Consider the following 20,077-nt stretch of genomic DNA (forward strand, 5'->3'; position numbering starts at 1 on the left):
AAAACACCAAAATAAAACAAGGCTTTCTTGCATGAATGCTGCAATTGGGCTACACCCAACAGACAAAACAATTGGATAGAAGTTATTAGATGATAGAGTTAATAATGGCCATCATGAAAGAAGCCTAAAGGGAAAAACAAAAATTGAAAAAGTCAAGGTACAAGGAAAATCTGAACAGAAGATTGGAAATCACAAATGCATCTGGATACCCGCCTGGTTGATTAGCTGCGATTTACCAATCCACTGATCGATTGAAAGTGAAAGACAGAAAAAAAGGGAACAGAGCACTGAAACGGAGAAGAAGTAGGCAAATGTTGAGATGAACAATTGAATTAATTTTGGTTTAAATGTAGGAATACTTGCCTGTGGTATTTTCTTGTTGAAGCATTTCATTTGAAATGGTGCAAGACTGTTGATGTAGGTTCGCTGATGGAATGGTTGGGTGTTCATGTTGAGGCCCTTTATTTGACATTGTGGTGGTAGCTTTCAAAATATTGCTTTTACTTCGAGGGCCAGGAGGTAGTGGCGGAGTGAAGATGCTTTCTGGGACAACCACAGGAACTGCAATCTTCTGAGGGGGATTTGGTGTCTTTGGGACTTTGGATTGCAGATTTTGGGACACGGGAGCAATCGGAGCTTTCAGTTTACTGGAGTCTGATGACAGACCAAGGGTTTGTCGGAGTTCATCTACCTTAATTTCGAATAGCCTATAAGCTGCTGTCTCCTTGGCACTTAGGAACCTAAGGAAAAATGTTGGACATACTTAGAGAATTCAGATTTCACACATGTGCACTCAATATGTAAAAAAAAAAAAAGAACAAAATCTGGCACATAATTCACACAAAAGATAAAACAAAAGATATTTCATAATATCACTTTCATTTCTTACTGGAAATGTAGCCCATTTAAAAACATGTTGAATATGATTGTGTAAGCTGCACAGTACATGACAGTGACTTTATTCATGGTACTTTTCTATTACACAGAAAATGATCAGTGAATCAAGTGTCAAAGGATGATGGTGGTTCATTTCGATCCCTAGTAGGCAAGATTCTTGGTGAGAACTATTATTACTTGGTAAGCAAATGTCCATCGCCTTTGTGAAGCAATCACTCTGAATAGAAATCCAAGCGACTCTTCGCTTTCCTTTGATAAACAGGTTAGCAGGACTGCCTCAACCTGCTGTGGAAACACAACAGGTGATGGACCGAATGTGGATCAATGTCACACACTCAACCCAGTCCAAAGATCTGGGCCCAAATCCATCGTTTTTTTGCACTCCACACCACCCTGGGTTAGACAATGGCGATATGCAAATCAGCTCTGACCCTGTGCCCCATGGGAACAGTCCAGTCCGAACTACAAAAGCCATGTCCTTCCCAGAACGGAATCAAGCATCCGAGGACCGGACCGGTTTCGAGGTAACACCTCTCATCAGCCCGGCTAGCTTGACTCCAGTGGTGTGGGGTTCTGCGAATCCTAAAGAAAATCGCTCACTATCTGTCAATCGAAGCCAGTAAACAGGTCACGGTGGCCCTCACAAACTCAAGACTAGATTATTGTAATGTACTTTATCTAGGAATTAATAAGCAACTTTTCTAGCGTCTCCAGGTTATAGAAAACGCGGCCACGAGGTTTGTTGTTGATGCCCCGAGGCGTTCATCAGGCTCCTCCATCAGGAAAAATTTGCACTGGCTCCCCATGCAAGCAAGGATTGCATTCAAGGCCCTGTGCCTCACTCACCGTGTCCTGCATGGAATTGGGGAAGAAGATATTAGTTCTCTTGTGTCCCGTCATATCCCAGGCAGAGCCCTGCGCTCAGCGAATAAAAATCTCCTTGCCGTTCCCAGAAGTGCTAAAGCAAGGTGGGGCGGGAGGGCCTTTTCCTCCCTCGTTCCAAGGATTTGGAACTCCCTTCCAGTCAGGGCCGGACTGGGAACCAGAACCGGCCCTGGCAGAGTGCTCGGCCGGCCCCCCTTCCCCCCTCCGGGAGGAGAGGGGAGGGGGAAAGGTGCGACCGCGCTCTGTGACAGGGCCGGTTTTTGGCCGTTTTTGTTACAGGGCCGTTTTTGCAGCATAACGGCCCTGTAATAAAAACGGCCCCAGGGGCCCAAAACCGGCCCCCAACCATGCGGCCGACCGGGGAATTGCCCGGTGCCCTCAACGACCAGTCCGGGCCTGCTTCCAGTGGAGCTCAAGGTTCAATCCTCCTATCTTCTTTTCCGGAAGGCCCTGAAGACTTGGCACTTCAGTGAATTCTATTTCTAGCCGGCACGCCTCCTGCCCCTCCACACAGATTTTTCCATCCTCAGCGCCTTGACGCCTACGGGCTAAGTTGCGCTATACAAGGCTCTTATCATCATCATCATCATCATCATCATCATCAGGAGCTCATATGAACAACTCTGATGAGGAGTGAGGAATTTTAATGCTGCCTGACTAATTAAACTTCATACCTTGGACGACTGCCGAGACTGGTTACAGACATGTTAAAGAAACCAGTAAAATGCATGACACACATTACACAAAAGGGACAGGACACAGAAAATGCCTCAGAAATGGGGTGGAGCCTGGAGTAAGCTAGATGGACCCTCTTTCAGGACTCCGAGATCGTAGAGGATGGGCAAACATAATGGGATACTCTGGTGAGAGGGGCAGTACGTTCCGAAACTGTGCAGTAGCCTCCATAGAACACAAGAGGATATGGGGTGACCGTAAGTACCCTCACAGTGCAAAGTTGTAGGTGGCCGATTTACTAGGAGCAGACAGTGAGCGTCAATGTACCAGGCTGTGACAGCACTGGTGACCTGTATGGGGGGGCTCTATCAGGTTGATACTATGCAGCAAAACCTTGACTGACTGGATCTAAACCTAGCTGCCCGGCAACTTTGCCTGTGAAAGAGATGGTGAGACAGACACAGGCCCGGACTGGCCATAGCGGGCACCGGGCAATCCCCCGGTGCGCCGCAAGGGTGGGGGCCGGTTTTGAGCCCTTGGGGACCGATTTTGTTACAGGGCCGCTTTTGCAACATAGCTGCAAAATCGTCCCTGCAACAAAAACGGCCGAAAACCGGCACTAGCAAAGCGCTTGGCGGCACCTCCAACCTGAGTGGGGGGGCCTGGGTTCGGAGGGGGCTGGGGGCAGCCGAGCACTTTGCCAGGGCGGGTTTTGGTTCCCAGTCCAGCCCTGGACAGAGACCAGGAGAGGCAGGAGGCATGATCCAACATCATCTTGCTCTCCAGGCTGTGCCTGAACGCTGTATATGACAGCAGTTAAACTTGGACTCCTCACTATGGCATAAAAGCCACAAAGGAGGCAAATCAGATTTTTTTTGTTTTTGTTGGAAAGAATCAAGGAGATGTAGATGCACGTGACAGCGCAGTTCTGAGTGACAGTCAAAGGACAGAAAAAGACGATCAGAGCATTAAATGCCATAATGAAAAAAGCATTGGCATAGCCATAGGTCTCGCCTTTGGGGCCTTATTAGTGTTTAGACAGAGCTATTTACTTTGCCAATGTCTTCAAGCTGTGCTGTAGAGAAGTGTGGCTGCTGTGCAGCATGCTGAAAAGTTATGATAAAAAAGTATCAGAAGCATTTTTGTTACCTTATATATATGACCAAAAAGACATTATGTACAACTGAACGACCATATTAAAAAAAATATATTTACAATTAAAAAATGCCAGTTTTATTTTGTTCTTGCAAAGCTGGCAACTTGTTTCTGCCTACTGGGAACTAGTACCTGTATTATAACACTAGCAGCGGCCAGACACTAGGGGAGAATCAACAAATGCCAGATTCCCAGAGCAGGCTGAGGTGGTGCAGTGATGCTGAGGTGGTGGTGGTGGTGGTGGTGGTGGTGGTGGTGGGGAGGTGGTGGTGGTGGTGGTGGTGGGGTGGTGGTGGTGGTGATGGTGGTGGTGGTGACTGGTGCGGAGACGATGTTGAGGTGATACCAAATGATACTCAGGTCATGCTGAGTGATGATGATGTGGTGGTGTACTAGTGCAAAGGCGATGCTGAGTGATGCTGATGTGGTGCTGAGTGATGCTGTGGTGGCGCTGAGTGATGCTGTGGTGGCGCTGAGTGATGCTGTGGTGGCGCTGAGTGATGCTGTGGTGGCGCTGAGTGATGCTGTGGTGGCGCTGAGTGATGCGGTGGTGGCGCTGAGTGATGCTGTGGTGGTGCTGAGTGATGCTGTGGTGGCGCTGAGTGATGCTGTGGTAGCACTGAGTGTTGCTGTGGTAGCACTGAGTGATGCTGTGGTGGTGTTGAATGATGCTGTGGAGGTGCTGAGTGATGCTGTGGTGGTGTTGAATGATGCTGTGGTGGTGCTGAGTGATGTTGTGGCGCTGAGTGATGCTGTGGTGGCGCTGAGTGATGCTGGGGTGGCGCTGAGTGATGCTGAGGTGGTGCTGCGTGATGCTGTGGTGGCCCTGAGTGATGCTGTGGTGGCCCTGAGTGATGCTGTGGAGGTGCTGAGTGATGCTGTGGTGGTGTTGAATGATGCTGTGGAGGTGCTGAGTGATGCTGTGGTGGTGCTGAGTGATGCTGTGGTGGTGCTGAGTGATATTATTGTGGCGCTGAGTGATGCTGTGGTGGCGCTGAGTGATGCTGTGGTGGCGCTGAGTGATGCTGGGGTGGCGCTGAGTGATGCTGAGGTGGTGCTGCGTGATGCTGTGGTGGCCCTGAGTGATGCTGTGGTGGCCCTGAGTGATGCTGTGGTGGCCCTGAGTGATGCTGTGGTGGTGCTGAGTGATGCTGCAGCAAATTACGTCATTTACATTAAAGGTTATTCTATTGGTCTGTTGACGAAGCCTGCGTGAGCCGTAACCCCGCCTATAGGGTAGAGGAGCACAAACTAGAATCATGCCCCTTGAAGCACTGTACAGTGTAAACAGATTGACGTAAACTGCGTTTTACACTGCGACCCTGTGCGCTTCAACAGTGTTTCGCGGATTTAACAGTATGAGGAGAGGCCAATATCAGGGGCGAAGTAAAGCATCACTTGCGCCCACAATTGTCAGTCAAATATGAAATCTCACGAAAACTCCTGCAACTTGCAAGTCCCATCCTGAAAACGAGTGACGCCATAACTCTGCTGTTGAAGGGCACCGCGCATAGTCTTTCAGCAGAGGCTGTTGGCCGATAGGTAGGCGGACTAAGGGAACAAACGGTTGTTTCATTGGGTGCCGTGATGTGGCGTGGGAAAGGAAGGTAACTTGATTGACACTATGAGCAAGTTGCTTGTACTTGTAGGCTGCAGTGGGAGAAAGAGGCGGAGGTGTGCACCCGCAAGGGGTGAGCACGCGCTGGGGAGAGCAGTCTGCTCTTTTTCAAAGCACATACTCGTGCTTGTGGCGCTCCACTGCACACTCCTACAAGCTGTATGCCGCCACAAGCAAGAGTATGTGCTTTGAAAAAGAGCTGCACGATGGCTAAAGGTCTCCTATGCACCGCATGCGCACTGCAAAGGCGAAACCTAAGAATTGGAGAAAGAAAAGAAATTCACATCTTTGGTGATTAAACTGGAGGCAAAGGAAAGTAAAATGAGATGAGTTTGCAATGGCATCATTGGGTCTAAAGTGGGGTTCCTGGAGACCAAATCTGCCAGTGTGGATGAGTAGATGAGGCAATGTGAAGATTTCAGGTGGTGAGCACTGTGCATTTTGGAAAAAGAATTAAAGGTTTCAGTAAATGTTTGGACAGCCGCTACTATACGTGTACTTGGCTATCCCCTACAGATGTTGGGGCACCTGTGGTGGAATACATATATCCCCACTCATTAAAGACCACTTGTTCTTCCAGGACAAAGGTTGGAAAGAGAGGGTATATTGGATTTCCCCAAGACCTCCAAGGCAATGGGAAATGGCAGGATCATTACTCTTTGTGATTCTACCTTAGAGACAGTAATGAAAAATGAAGCTTCACTAAAGGAATACCGCTAGGATGAACAGAATACTGTACAAAAATACTCCTCTTCCCAGACTACAGGAATCAGACTCCACAAAAGAGGCTACCAGTAATGCAGAGAAAACTTTAGAAAAGGGGTTTCAGGCTGCAATGCTTACCTCTACAAGTCATCGCTGGGCCGTAACTTTGGTCAAAAAGCGACAGAGGTAGCTCTCTGGATCCATGCTGTTGGTGCGGAACAAAGAGAACTGATGTCAGCGGGTCAGGGTGTTGCCTACATAGGCGCTGTGACGTCAATTTCGACGGACACAACGATGATCCAGAGCCGAACAATGCCACCTACCGGCACTCCGAGGTACTGCACAAGATTACCTGGATCCAGTCTGAAGCCTGGAGAATACTCTAAGAAGATGAATCTGCGGTTAAAAGTCTATCAGAAATAAGGTGTATGGCCTTTCCCTTGTGGAGGTAGCGTAATTTTATGTGGATGGTCTTATAAACTCTTCTTGACTATAGCTTTCTAGCTGTGAACATGTTGATGACAATGGCTGCAGGTGTTTTTAAGATTATTTTTATAAGAAGAATGGGTGACAAAGCGCTTCTCTGGCTTCCTGTCGCCCCTTTTTATTCCTTCAGTTCGTCCTGGCCTACCCCCCTCTTTCTAAATTTTCCTTTCCCTTCTTTCCTGTAGTACTGCTTTTATGAAACTATGCGATTTCCTGCACTAATGTTTGCAGATGATACTCTGCTTCTCTCAAAATCCCTAATGGGCATCCAGAGGGTCTTAAACCAGTTCATTAAATTTTGAAAACATAGAAATTTGGTAGTTAAAATCGATAAGACCAAGTATATGGAATTTAATGCCAACACTACTAATTGTCCACACCCTATGATGGAAGGCAGACCGTTAGAAAGAGTCCCAACATTTGATTACCTAGGGTTGACTCTAACTGATAGAATGGGGTGGGGAGCACAAATGGCTACGGCCAACCTAAAACTTGTACAGACAACTGGGGGAATTTTAAAAGTCCCAAAAAACTGTGCGTACAAAACTATTAGTGCCCCAATGGAAATCTTCAAATTTCAAGCAAGATCTTCTTCTCTCTACGGGGCGGAACTTTGGGGACACGTTCCTTCTACTGATTTAACCACTACAGAAAATAATTTTATTAGGCAAATATTAACCCTGCCTAGAAGCACTGCTCTAGTCCCACTTAGGCTAGACCTGAATATTAGGCCCATAGCTGAAGCTATTGCCTCACGTCCCCTTCTCTATTGGAGGAGGCTGTGGAGCAGCCCCGAATTGGAAAGCTATAAAAAGGAATTAAAGGTGGTGCTAGCCTCCCCAGGAGCAGGTAGAATTCCATGGCTACACTTTGTTAGACAGTCTCTTGCTAAAATTGGATACGAAAACTTATGGTCAAACCCAGAGGCAACATCCTCAACTATTTCTAAGAAAACATTGCCAGTGCTGTGAAGGACTTTAGCCTTCGGGAGGACCATTCGCTCAGTACCATCAACGAGCCTGACTGGTGCCTTCTTGAGTCATAAGTCCATATACAGCTTTGAACAAGAAATAGACGTAATCCAACCCACTTTAGCGGAGAAGCTGTACTTACAGTTTAGCTTTGGAACGCTGCCCCTCTACTCTATGACAGACAGGTGGACACGAGGTCCTGTACATTTATGCCCTGGCTCTAGTACTGAAAATGAAACCATTCTGCATGTTACTCTTTTCTGTCCAGCCTATTCACTTATACGAAGAAAGTGGATAATAGAACTATGTAATAATCTGGGCATAAGGGACTACCAAGCTCTTTTTAGGATCCTGAAGTCTGACACGAATCCTTCGATGGTGTCTGCTATAACTAAGTTTCTGTTTTCTATGTGGTCTATCCGAAGGAAATTACTTAAATAACAAGGCAACCCATGTATTCATTTATTGTGACTTGAGAATTATTTGGATCAAATAATGTTATTTTAACTTTCTTTAAAAAATGTTTTTTTAAATTATAATTTTTTTTACTGTTTTAACAATTGTCTTCTCCCCTCTGATTGCATATGATGTATTTTAATACTTATAACTATAAATGAACTGTGGAAAAGTGAAAATGTATTTTTTATGTACTTTGATGGTTATAACAAACCGAAATAAAGTTTCTTGAATGAATGAATGAAACTATGCGACACAACATTATGGATACATTTGCAAAATTCAAAATGATTGGGTTTCCAGATGGTCAGGCTTGCTATATTTTTGTGTACTAGCAGAGGACATTGAGAGCAGGGGAGGATGAGCTGAAAACACCTGCACTCTCAGAGTGCCTCACAAAAAAGAAAAAGAGAGTCCTGGAAAAGGGAACATTCATGGCGGGACCGAATGAGCCAGTCAGAGAGGTGGCAAACAGGCAATGATCCATGGGAGTGGAGAAAACCTGCTGGAGCACCTAAAACAAATAAAGCCATATGTTGGGACAGTAAAGTCCCTCACATGGTGAAAGAGTATATCCCTGCCCTGAGTGCCCCAGCTGTAATATCTGGATCCCTGGTGCAAATTGTTAGTAATGGTAAAACATGGATCATGCATGTGTGCCATAACCCTGGCCTGTCTCACGTATTGCAGTCTTGTTGGACCAGGAGGTGTGCCTACAGCACTACCCTCAGAGCGGTAAAGGGTAACTGCCCTTACCAGGAATTAAATAGCACAAGTGCAGTGGTTGCAGCATACTGTGTTTTAGTAATGATAATCTGTACTGTGAACAGGCCTTTTTACCTGTGTCACTGGAGTAGGGCCTACAGCCTCACTCATGTAAAGTTCCACCGTTGAGTGCTTAACTCAGCCCTGGCCTACATCATGCTATTATGTCGTGCTGTGCTGTGAAAACATGTGTTTTAATGTATGTGTGTCTGTGAGTGCTAAGATGAATGGACAACCGCAGTTTTCATATTGAAAACCCGGACTTTGGAAATACATAGGAGCCCGCGCCAGATTGATAATTGATTTGTGGATTGTTACATTTTTGAGAGATGGGTGGGATACACACTGAATTTGAATTTGAAAGTGTTTTATTAAGCGCTCGTATACCTAGCGGTTTCTTGGCACTGAGGGGACAAAACCTTAAAGGGAAACAATGTTAACTTAGGACACAAAAGCCTGTGAGAACAAGAAAGTTTTCAGCGTGCTGCGAAACTCCAAATAAGACACTGTCGTCCTGATGGGAAAAGGCAAGGAGTTCCAGAACACTGTAGGAAGAGCTAGCTAGGCTCTCATGGGCACTTCAAAAGGGCTCTGACTCTGGGAAGATCACTCATCATTGAGGCATTGGCACATCATAGGATGGAGATGTGGCACATAAGGGAATCATAAAGAGTAGGGTTGGGGGCCTTTGCAATCTTTCCTTTTTTTTAGACATATGACAGGAGGCTGATGTTCAGGTGTGATCCAGGAGTACCTCTCATGGCCTGTGTTGAGGGGCTATCTGGGTTGGAGTTGCTCCTGTGGTACAAGGCTGCTTCCTGAGCAAAGGACAGAGAAGTGGGTACTTCAAAAGAGGCACCCTGGAGTGTGGTCTCGCTTCTGATGGAGTCAGACGCACGTCATAGGAGCTCCGGCCCGGCGGCGGCGGCATAAGCATTTTACTTGGCACTGCAGCATCAGGGGTGCCTGAATCTGGGATACCTGCACAGCGGAAGCACCCAGGCGACCATCTCGTGGCCCAGCGTCTCTCAGAACCAGCCGGCAGCGGCGAGAGCAAAACCGGTGGGAGAGAGAGGCCCGGCCTACGAAAGTACAGCCGCCATTTTGGAGTCCTCAGCCCCCTGCGCCCCGGGGTGAGCGGACGCCAACGTCGACCCATACCTTCTAACCGGGGATTGGCAGCGGACCAAAGTGAGACTTGCAGCGGAGTTACGGGAGCTGGGAGGACCCGCAGTTGATCCCTGGGGAGGGCCCTCTCTGCCGACATCCCGCCTGGCCGCCATTTTGAGACTCTGCTGTGATGGTCCCACGCGGGGTCCAACCGGCGCATCAGCATGCCAGCGGGGACACCGCGCACATGGCTGGGCCCCCAGACCTACTTGAGGTCTGTGGAGGTGCTGGGCTGCCCTCTAAGAAGTCCTCATAAAAGGCGCTTTCTCCTGGTGATCGGTCTGACAGCCCTCTTTGACTCCGGCTGCACCGCTGCCTTGGAACCTCGCAGGCTCTTCCTATGCCTCGACCGCCCCAGCAGGGTCTCAGTGTTCATAACTAGGCCACGGGGACCCTCTGCTCACTACTGGAGGCGCCAGGCTCCACATGGCACAACACTCTGAGCCACTTGATCATGCCTCGACCGGGGCGCAAGCCGTCTTGGGCCCACCCAGACGTACGGGCCGGATATACATGTTCGCCACCCTGGTGGGATCTTTCTGACTGCAGCGGGGCCCCGGTGACTCCCTGCTGACTTGGCCGGAGGCACCTGGCCGTGCGTGCTGGGGCGCCATTACATTGAGCCTCGGGCAGGGCGCCAGCCATCCTGGGCCTACCTGGACTCTGGGGGACGCCTGGTGAGCTTGGGCTAACTACGCATCTCTACCATCGCACTGGGGTGCGAGCTCCCACGGTGGAGGCCTGGAGTGATGATCCGGGAGCCTAAAACCCTTACTCGTAGCTTCTCTAGCAGCCACTTCGTTGGAGCACCCCGGTGAGGCCACGCTGCATGCTGGTGCCACCAGTTTCCTGGGGGAAGCGGATGCCCCACTATCTGATGCTGTGAGTACTTTTGTAGACCCTGGCGGGCCCCCCTAGAAGGGGGTGCTACCACAGAGTGCTGCCTCAACTCCAGAATCTGCAGCCTGGTCTACCCGGGCGGCCCTCCCATGTGCCCTGGTGGAGGGGTGGCGGAATCGCACACTTACCTGGCTTGGACCTTACTACTTCAATGGATCACCCTGCCCGTGCCCCACACACTCCCATTCGGCCAGTGGAACAACCAGGGGTGTCCTGTGGAATCGCCCTTTGGCTGCCCTCACAATATGTCGCCCTCGCTGGCCTTCACCTCGACGGCCTCCGAATCCTTCTAGCTGGACTACCCTTTTCAACCGGACCGGGCAACTGTGTGACCTTGTGCTGCGCCCTTTCACCTGGGCCCCCTGCTTGCGGGATAACACTCCGAGGGGTCATGACTCACTCATGGACCGGGAGAGAACCCACTGCATCCCCTAAAGACAACCCGGTAGCAGCCTTGTGGAATAAATTGGGACCAACCCCTGCGGTGGACATTGCATCATCGCCGGGGGACCTGCTAAACCTTTCACACAGTCCTTCATGACCAACTTCATGCATGAGCTCAAATCTGAAATCGGCTCTCCTCGAACAAAGTTTCAGGCCTGTGTTAAGGAACTCTGGAGAGATATGGTGGAACTCGGAGACAGAGTGGACGACCTTGAAAAGACAGTTTATGCCCCCTCGGAAGATCAGGGACACCTATGGTAGCGCTTGGCCACCCTGGAGAATTTGCAATGATCTGCTCTGGGTGGAGAAGCACTCCAGTGTTTAACTCTTTTTACTGGTTTAAATTAGTTTTTTTAAAGCGTGCTACAGAGGTAGCACGTTTGTCCTCAACCGTGCCTTCCTGTAGATCCACCTATCTCGAGTGGGGATCCCCCTCGACCTCTGTGCACTGTAGTTAGTGTGGTTCTAAACTAGAACATCACTGTTTTTTTAACTCAATATTTGTCTATGTTTTCAATAATTGTTCAATAATGTCCGATGCATTTCGAGCCCTGATGGGTTCTTCTTCAGGGGCCTGAAACTGAACAATAGACATCGTTTTAGTGCGTGACTCAACATGTTACAATGTTCAATATTAACAAAACTTCCTGAAATAACAAGGAACACATTTGTTGCCATAAGAATCTCATGCCCATAAAGAAATTCTATTGGGAGCTTGAAGAAAGGAAGAATATGCAAGAATCTTGTGCGAAATGGAAGCTGAAACAAGAAAGTTTCCCTTCACCTCACCGTAGTGTGACCTAATACCTAATCATTCTGTTACTCACTCAGGGAATCGGGCATTATTCGGTAATCATTTTTGAAGAGATGAAATTGTTTGCAAAGGACTGCATCATTATGTTGAAAATGTTTATTGTATGAATACATTTGTTTAATAGATTGGTTACGAAACCAGGAAAGCAAATGTATAGTGGTATGATTTAGTTTTGTGTTTAAATGTGTTGGTGATAATAAACCACAAAAATTTGAAAACATAGACAAATATTGAGTTAAAAAAACAGTGATGTTCTAGTTTAGAACCACACTAGCTACAGTGCACAGAGTTCGAGGGGGATCCCCACTCGAGATAGGTGCACCCTGGAGGAGTAACACATCAAGTTGCAGATCAAGCAGGTGGACTTGGAAAACAGGGGGCACCGCAATAACCTGCGCCTAAGGGGGATTCTGGTTGGGGAGAGGGTTCACACATTATGACTTTCGTAGCGGACCTGATGCATCCCCGCTGGCACTGGACCGCGCCCACCGAGTGTCTGGTCCGCCTGGACGCCCTGGCCTCATTCCTGACATCTTGGCCCGGGGCCATTTTTTCAAGGAGAAGGAGGCTATCCTCAAGGCAGCATGAGACAAAGCAGAACTCACATACAAGGGTACCCAATACATCTGTCTCAGGACCTTGCACCCACAACGCTCCGCCGCTGAACAGACTTTCGACCCATAACGGGTAAGCTACGGGAGCTGGGGGTCCGCTATCAATGTGGACACCCGTTCACACTTATCTTCCAGTGAGAGTCAAAGCACCGGGTAATACGGTCCTTCCGAAAGGCAGCCCAACTGCTACAGATCCCAGACACGCTGCCCGCTACACCGCCGCGCCTGCCTCTGACACGCAAGCCTGCAAAACCCCAATAGACTGAGGTACACCGCTACGGACGACCTTCCCCCTGGGGAATCTGCACTTCATCCCAGGAGAAACAGGACATTATACAGCACATCCGTTCCTTGGAAGGTGGGCAATCGCCCTCAGGCTCTCAGTCATCTGAAAAATAGTAATTAAGTACACCTTCCAAATGCCTGCCTTTTCCTCGCCTCCTGTTCTGACCTCTTGTGGGGGTGAGACTGACGCCACGCTCCCTTGCCGCATATTGCTGACATGACTACCTCATGCCTGAACTGCAACCAGAGGGCAGCACCGGACTGCACTCCTAGAGGGTGATGCTGATCTCCTATGACCCGCCTCCACTTCTATTCCTTGGAGAGTGACATCTCTGAGATGGTCTGTATCTCTGCACCTGGCTTATCCCCGGACTGGAATAGACCCTGTAGGCCATTGATATTTTTTGAGTACTGTCTCTTCTCTCTCACTTCTTTGTTTTCCCTCTTCCTATCCCTATCTCTAGCGGGGGCGATCCTGATCTTGGTGGGTGTTCTCATTGTGCAGATCGTTGTTCTCTCTCCACACGCTGCGCTAGGCCCTACAGCGTCCACCATGGACTTTGTCTGCTTTGACCTATTCAGCGATGCATTGGGGGGGGGGGGGGGGGGGGGGGAGATACTTTGAGTCCTACCCATACTCTTCTGCCCAAGATGGCGCTCGCACATAGTGCACTGAAATCATGACTTCTGTACACTGTCTGAAGTTCTTCTCCCTTAAAGTGAAGGGACTTAACTCCCCCAACAAGCGCAGCCTGATATGGCGATACCTCCTGCTGCAGAATCCGGACATCATATTTTTGCAGAAAACCCATTTTCTGAGAAAGTATGTCTCTCGCATGGCTCATTCACGATACCCTCTTCAACTTTGGGCATCCGCACGCACTAAATCAGCGGGGGTGGCAATCCTCTGTCGAGCAGCCATCCACCAGGGGGACTCCAGGGTAGTCCGTAGTAAGGACAGCAGATTACTTAAAGTGATGGTCAAGATTGGGCATCGAATCCTCACCTTACAACAATTACACACCGAACCAAGCTCAGGACTCCTTTTTGCAGGGTTTGTTGTGTGAACACATAACACACAATGATGCGGGTCTCATTCTGGTGAGGTTCAGTGAATTCTGAACCCATTTCTTAAAGGTCATAGTTTTGTTACAAATTCGATAGTAGCGAACCGTAACTAGTAAGTGCGGCAAGTACGAGTGATTTCGCCATGCTAGACCGATGGATTCACTACGTATTTAGGGATTTCGTTCTCAACCCTTGGGTTCCATTTTGTGTATGGCAGCCATTTTGTGGCTGCCCTCACATAGGCCGATGACTACGGCAGAACGAGTCTTTAGTACACGTACACTTTAGCTGACTCCTAGGTGACCTGAGCGAACTGACCTCGTTGCCTGAAGCTAACCTTGTTAAGCCAGTTCCTTTGTCCGGTAGTTGATCGAGATTAAGGATCAAAGAACAGGACATTGTTGAGTTTATTGCACACACACACACCCCTTATCCTGCTTCTCATCTGTTTCTGTTCCTTCTTTTATGGTCTATTTATGGTATGGGTTGTGGTCTTTTATTATGGGTTTGTCCGGCCTGTTCGAGAAAGAATGTTGGGCTTTTCCCGTGTAATTGATGCTGGGCTGGACAACTGAAAAGTGGGTTTTTCGTCATGCAATACCTTTTGCAATGTTACTTGTGATTGGACAAATTGTAAATAGTGGGTGTTTGTCCAGAATGCGATTTTTAGCATAAAGACGATGTCTCGCAATACGAACCTACTTGTGTCGTACTTCGTAGACTTCTGTTCCTGGTTGCAGCCAATAAATTTGATCTTTGACGTCACCGAGAAGTATCCCGTGTCTCTGTAATCTAAGACAGGTGAACCCGAAGACTTTGGGCGTGCCCCTGGCGCCACTGGGTTCTAAAACCCGGTTCTTCAGTTGGCGCCCAATGTGGGGCGACTTCAGTGGTACCGGTCCAAGCCTGAAGATCGTGTGGAGCTTCGTGAGGAAATTCTGGAAGACGGCCCCCACTTCATCGACCCCGGCATGTCGAACGTGGACTGAAGGTTTTAACTGAGAGGCTTCCCGCTTTCCGACGGCTACGAAGGACTGCTGCCCTGACTGTCGCCCTGTCATGGACCCTTCGCGACGATTTGAAGAGCGAGACGATAGACGGGTCTTCTGGTGACGTGATCGATACTTCAGTTAAGTATAAGTGGGTCGCTCCCAGTCCTTAATTTTGAGTTTCCTTCGGGATCTTTGATTTGGAACTTGCAAGTGCCAAAGCCGATGGACTCGTATATTTGCGAGACTATCGTTTTTGGTAATCCCTTGAAGTTTGAAGCTAGATTAGTGAGCGAAGATGCCTGGTCTTAGCAAACTTGGAAAGATATTTTGTTGTAGTTGTAACAGGGATTCCCGATTAGAGGACTCGTGTCCGATACCTCCAGTTGGAACTCCGACTGATGAGCTCTATTCTAAACATGGCGTGGGCCCCATTACGTATAATGAATTGTGGGTCCGATACACTAGGAAAGACGGTGTTTTAAAATGGCCCCACCATGGTAGCTATGACACAGAGATTTTAGATAATCTGGAAGTTATACTATTTAAGAAGAAAGCCCGGCCGGCGATGTTTGACTCTTTCCGCCTCTGGCGAAAGGAAGCCAAACAGAAAGCAATTAAACAAGCGAAGAGAGATAAAAGAGAGAAGGGTATATCGATAATGCAAGCTGCTAGGCAGTTTAACCCTTTCGCTGCAGCGGCTATTCCGCCGCAGCGCTAAAGGGGCGGGGCGGCCGCCGCATGCTGGTGACAGAACCGCTCCGTCACCAGCTACAGTTGAGCTGTGCTGGTGACGGAGCGGTTCCGTCATGACCCGCCCGCTCATTAAAACTGCCGCGCAGGCGCGAAATCAGCGCCGCGCAGGCGCGGCGGCCGGACCATGACAGAACCGCTCCATCATCAGCACAGCTCAACTGTAGCTGATGACGGAGCGGTTCCGTCATCAGCAGGGGAGGGGTTAAAGATAATGAAGAAGAACAAGCGAGTGAAGAGTTGCATAGGCAACATAAAATGGCCATCGATAAATGTTATCCAGCCTTGTCACCTCTTCTACAAAGTGCAACGAAGGACCCTGAAAAGGATCCTTTGATGTCACATTTGTTGAGATCACCACCCCCTTATGTGCAGAGTGCCTCCGCAACCTCCAGCTGTTCAGCCTCCTGATGTAGCACAGCCGCCAGCTCCTCTTCAGCTGGTTCCTTCTCCTTTGACGCAGCCTTCTCTAGGGCCGCCAACTTTGCTGTCAGTTCAGCCTCAAATTCCTGCGACTTTTTCTCCTGTACTTGCTACTTCTTCTGTTACTACTCCTACGTTTGTTTTATCTCAGCCGGCTTTGCCTCCTGTCCTTATGACAGCTTCTCCTTCTGTTCGACAGAGAATGACCGATAATGTTACTGGTCTTTTGTCTCCTTTCTTTGGGTCATTGAATGTGACCCCTGTTTCTGAGCGTAAATAGTTGCGTAGCCAGTTTCCTGGTCCCGAAGAGCGGGCAGTGTTGGACCATTTGGCTCGTAAATGGGTTACTAATTCTTCAAGTTATGATTTAGAGTCAGTTAGGGATGTCTTCCGACAATGGGAAGCACCAAAGCAGAGGTATGTCTTCGATATCATGTGTATTTTCCTCCGTGAGGAATGGGAAGATGGTGAGTTGGGTCAGACCCCATTGGAGTTGTTTAATGTACAGTCCGAGTTTGCGAAAGGAACGATAGTGGGTTCCGATGTTGAGAAAGCAGTTGCGACGTTGCTTGCGTTTAGGAGTGAGTGTCCTTCTCAGTCGTTGTTTGAGCCAGATCCTTCGGTTAGAAGGAAAGCGCAACACTACCCAATGAGAGAGGTTCCTCCGGTATGGAAAGAGGCAGTTCAAGCTGATGCCGTTAATGGTATTCAAGCAGTACCGGCTCATTTCCAGCGTGTTTGGGTACATGTTCCGTGGAAGATAGCCGAAGTTTTGGCCCTTAAGCAGACTCTACCTGATCCCCGAAAGAATCCTGCAGGGTATTATAAAGAGTTATCACAGACAGCTGACGCGTGCATTATGAATTTAGCCGATATAAATATGTTGTTTGGTAATGTGGTTCCTCAACCTTTGTGGGGAACGATTCGTCATGTGGATCATGCGCAAGAGTTAGGTGATACATGGGCTAACATTACTGCTGCAGATGGTCTTCAAGGTGGTGAATCTAAACCTGAAGCTTTAGTTGCAGAACTCCCTGGTAGGATTATTAATTATATGAAGACTCTAATGCCTACTATGCAAGTGAATTGGGATAAATTGTCTGCATGCAAGCAGAAGAAAGATGTAAGTGTGTCTGATTTCTTCACTAGGTTTGAAGAGACGTTTATATATCACAGTGGTCAAGACATGAGTACGGAAAGTGGCCAAAGGTTGTTCGTAGATAAGTTTGTTCATAATTTGCTTCCCGAGTTGTGAAATAAGTTGAAGGATTCAGAGAGTTCATGGGCTGTTTCTTCGTCTGCTCAGATATTGGCTACTGCGCAATATTACGAGAATAGGGATAAGGATGAGAAAGCGAAAGCAGAGAGAAAGACTAAAGATTTAAAGACGAAGGTTCTTTTTCAACAGGCGTTTCCGCCTCGTTATAATCAGCGTGAGTTTCAGCAACCTCAGCAGTTTCAGAGAGGATCTCAAAGGCCCGAGTCTTTTCAACAGCGTGTTCCTGTAGGCCCTAATCAGTGTGCGTATTGTAAGGAAGAAGGCCACTTCAAGAGTAGTTGTCCGATACTACAATTGGCTAAACCAGCTTTTATCTGTTACCAGAGTCCTTAGCGCCGTGACATCCTTTGGGATAAATGATGCGCTTCATAAATAAATAAATAAATTCTGTTGCAGCGTACGAATGGTGCTTCTGGTGTGAGAGGTCGAGGTGTTCAGCAAGCTCCTAGAGGTAGAAGACGTGGTGTGTTGCCCCAGAATGCACGATCCTTTCCTCCACAGAATACGATGAATTGCTTTGATCAACAGAATGTTGCGTCTGGTAGATCGACTCAGTACTATGCTGACGACTACTATGTTGAGAATGAGAATGCTGACGGTAATGATTGCTAGGACAGCCATAGACAAAGAGAGGGAGTAGTGTCAGTTCCAGTAGATCAGAGTGGACCTTATGTTGAATTGGTTACCTCAGGTGTGTCAGAGCCTTTTCTGTTGGATACTGGTGCTGTGAAGAGTTCTATCATGCACTCTAAACTCCCTGGCGCACCTTTGTCTGGCTTGACGAATGTTTCGGTAGGTTTTTCTGGCGCCCCAGTTCGTAACCCAGTTTCTAGTCCTTTGTCTCTTTCGGTTGGACTTTGTGAATTAGAAGCACCCCTCATTCTGACGACAGGTTGTGGCGAGAATCTGTTGGGTTTGGATTTGTTGAAGAGATTGTATGCGACATTGCATTGTTCTCCTTCGGGAGTACAGCTTACATAGGGTAAGAAAGTGGTCTCTCCGATGTATTTGTCTAAAGATCGGCTTCCATTGGAATTGCGTTCTCTCCCTGATACTCTTTGGGCTACTGGTCCTAATGATGTGGGTCTTTTGGAGATTCCACCATACGTTGCGACGCTGAAAGCGAATGCTAGATTGCCACTTATTCCCCAATATAGAATCTTTAGTGATGGTGAAAGAGCAGTTTTAGCAATCATCTATGATCTGATTGAGAAAGGTGTGATAGAAGAGACGAGAGGTAATGTGTGCAATAGTCCGGTTTTGCCTGTCCTGAAACGTACTGATTCTTCTCAGCCGCCTGTGTATAGGTTTGTGATCGATCTTCGAGAAGTGAACAAAATTGTTGTGCCACAGTTTCCGGTTGTTCCGGACATTACTGCTTTGCTGACTATGATTCCTGCTTCAGCTACCTGGTTTTCGATGATTGATCTGAAGAATGCTTTCTTCAGCATTCCGATTGCCGAGGAGAGTAGAGATATTTTTGGCTTCTCTTTAGGAGGCCGAAGTTTCCGGTTTAAGCGCGCTACTCAAGGCTATTGTGAAAGTCCATCCATCTATAGTCAGGCTTTGAAAACACAGCTTGATGCGATTGTCTTGCCTGATGGTGCTGCTCTTATTCAGTGTGTTGATGGTTTGTTAGTTGCTGCTGATGATGAGGAGACTTGTAAAGAAGCTACTCTTTTGTTGTTTCGACATTTGTCTGACCATCATAAAGTGTCACTTTCGAAGTTACAGTATTGTCGACAAGAAGTGACCTACTTAGGTCATCTCTTATCGAAGGAGGGAAGAAGGTTGACCCCAGAACGAATTCAAGCGATTGCGAAAATGAATGTGCCAACTACACAGAGAGAAGTGCGTGCATTCTATGGTATTACTTCGTACTGTAGGCAATGGATTCTGAACTTTTCGTTGCTTGCGAAACCATTGTTAGCACTTCGAATCCTCTTCCTTGGTCTGACTAATGTCAGAAGAGTTTTTCTGAATTGCGTAATGCATTGTGTTCCGCTCCTGTGTTGGGTACACCCGACTACAGTAAGCCTTTTACACTCTATGTTCACGAAAGAGAGGGATGTGCATTGTCAGTCCTGACACAGCAGTTTGGCGATAAGCAGCGTCCATGTGCGTATTTTTCGACGACTTTGGATCCGGTAGCTAGAGCGTTGCCGAGTTGTTTGAGAGCTACAGCGGCAGCAGCTGTTTCTATTCGGCAGTCTGCTGGTTTGGTAATGGATAATATGTTGATTGTGATGGTTCCACATGCAGTGGATACTTTGTTAAACAGGACTAAAACACAACACTTGACTAGTGCTCGATTGTCAGGTTACGAGTTGACGCTTTTGGCGAGTCATGTGCATATAAAGCGATGCAACACGTTGAATCCAGCTACGTTGTTGCCGATTTCTGTAGAGACAGATGTTCAGGAACGGCATGATTGCTTTCTCAGGACAGAGGAAGAAACGAAGGGTAGAATTGATTGAAAGATACTCCTCTTGCAAAGTCTGATGGTACCTTATGGGTAGATGGTTCATGCTTTAAGCTTCCGAATGGTGATACGACTGCAGCATATGCGGTTACAACTTTGCATACGATTGTTGAAGCTGCACATATTCCACAAAATTCAGCTCAAGCAGCAGAGTTGATTGCATGATTGCACTGACGAGTGCGTGTGTGTTGTCGAAAGAAAAGAGAGTGACTGTGTATACCGATAGCCAGTATGCGTTTGGTG

The 20,077-nt window shown here is 47.9% G+C and overlaps 1 protein-coding gene across 1 annotated transcript in view; it reads right to left on the reverse strand.

Annotated features, from left to right (window-relative positions):
- LOC147727090 (uncharacterized) overlaps positions 1 to 20,077 on the reverse strand; it is a 681,874-nt gene that overhangs the window by 345,870 nt on the left and 315,927 nt on the right. The window contains exon 5 of the mRNA XM_086961139.1: positions 364 to 740. Within this exon, the coding sequence (XP_086817265.1) occupies positions 364 to 740 (377 nt within the window). The remainder of the gene's footprint in view (positions 1 to 363; positions 741 to 20,077) is intronic.

The sequence above is a fragment of the Lissotriton vulgaris genome, chromosome 3_1 (genome assembly GCF_964263255.1).
Source record: "Lissotriton vulgaris chromosome 3_1, aLisVul1.2, whole genome shotgun sequence".
NCBI lineage: Eukaryota > Metazoa > Chordata > Amphibia > Caudata > Salamandridae > Lissotriton > Lissotriton vulgaris.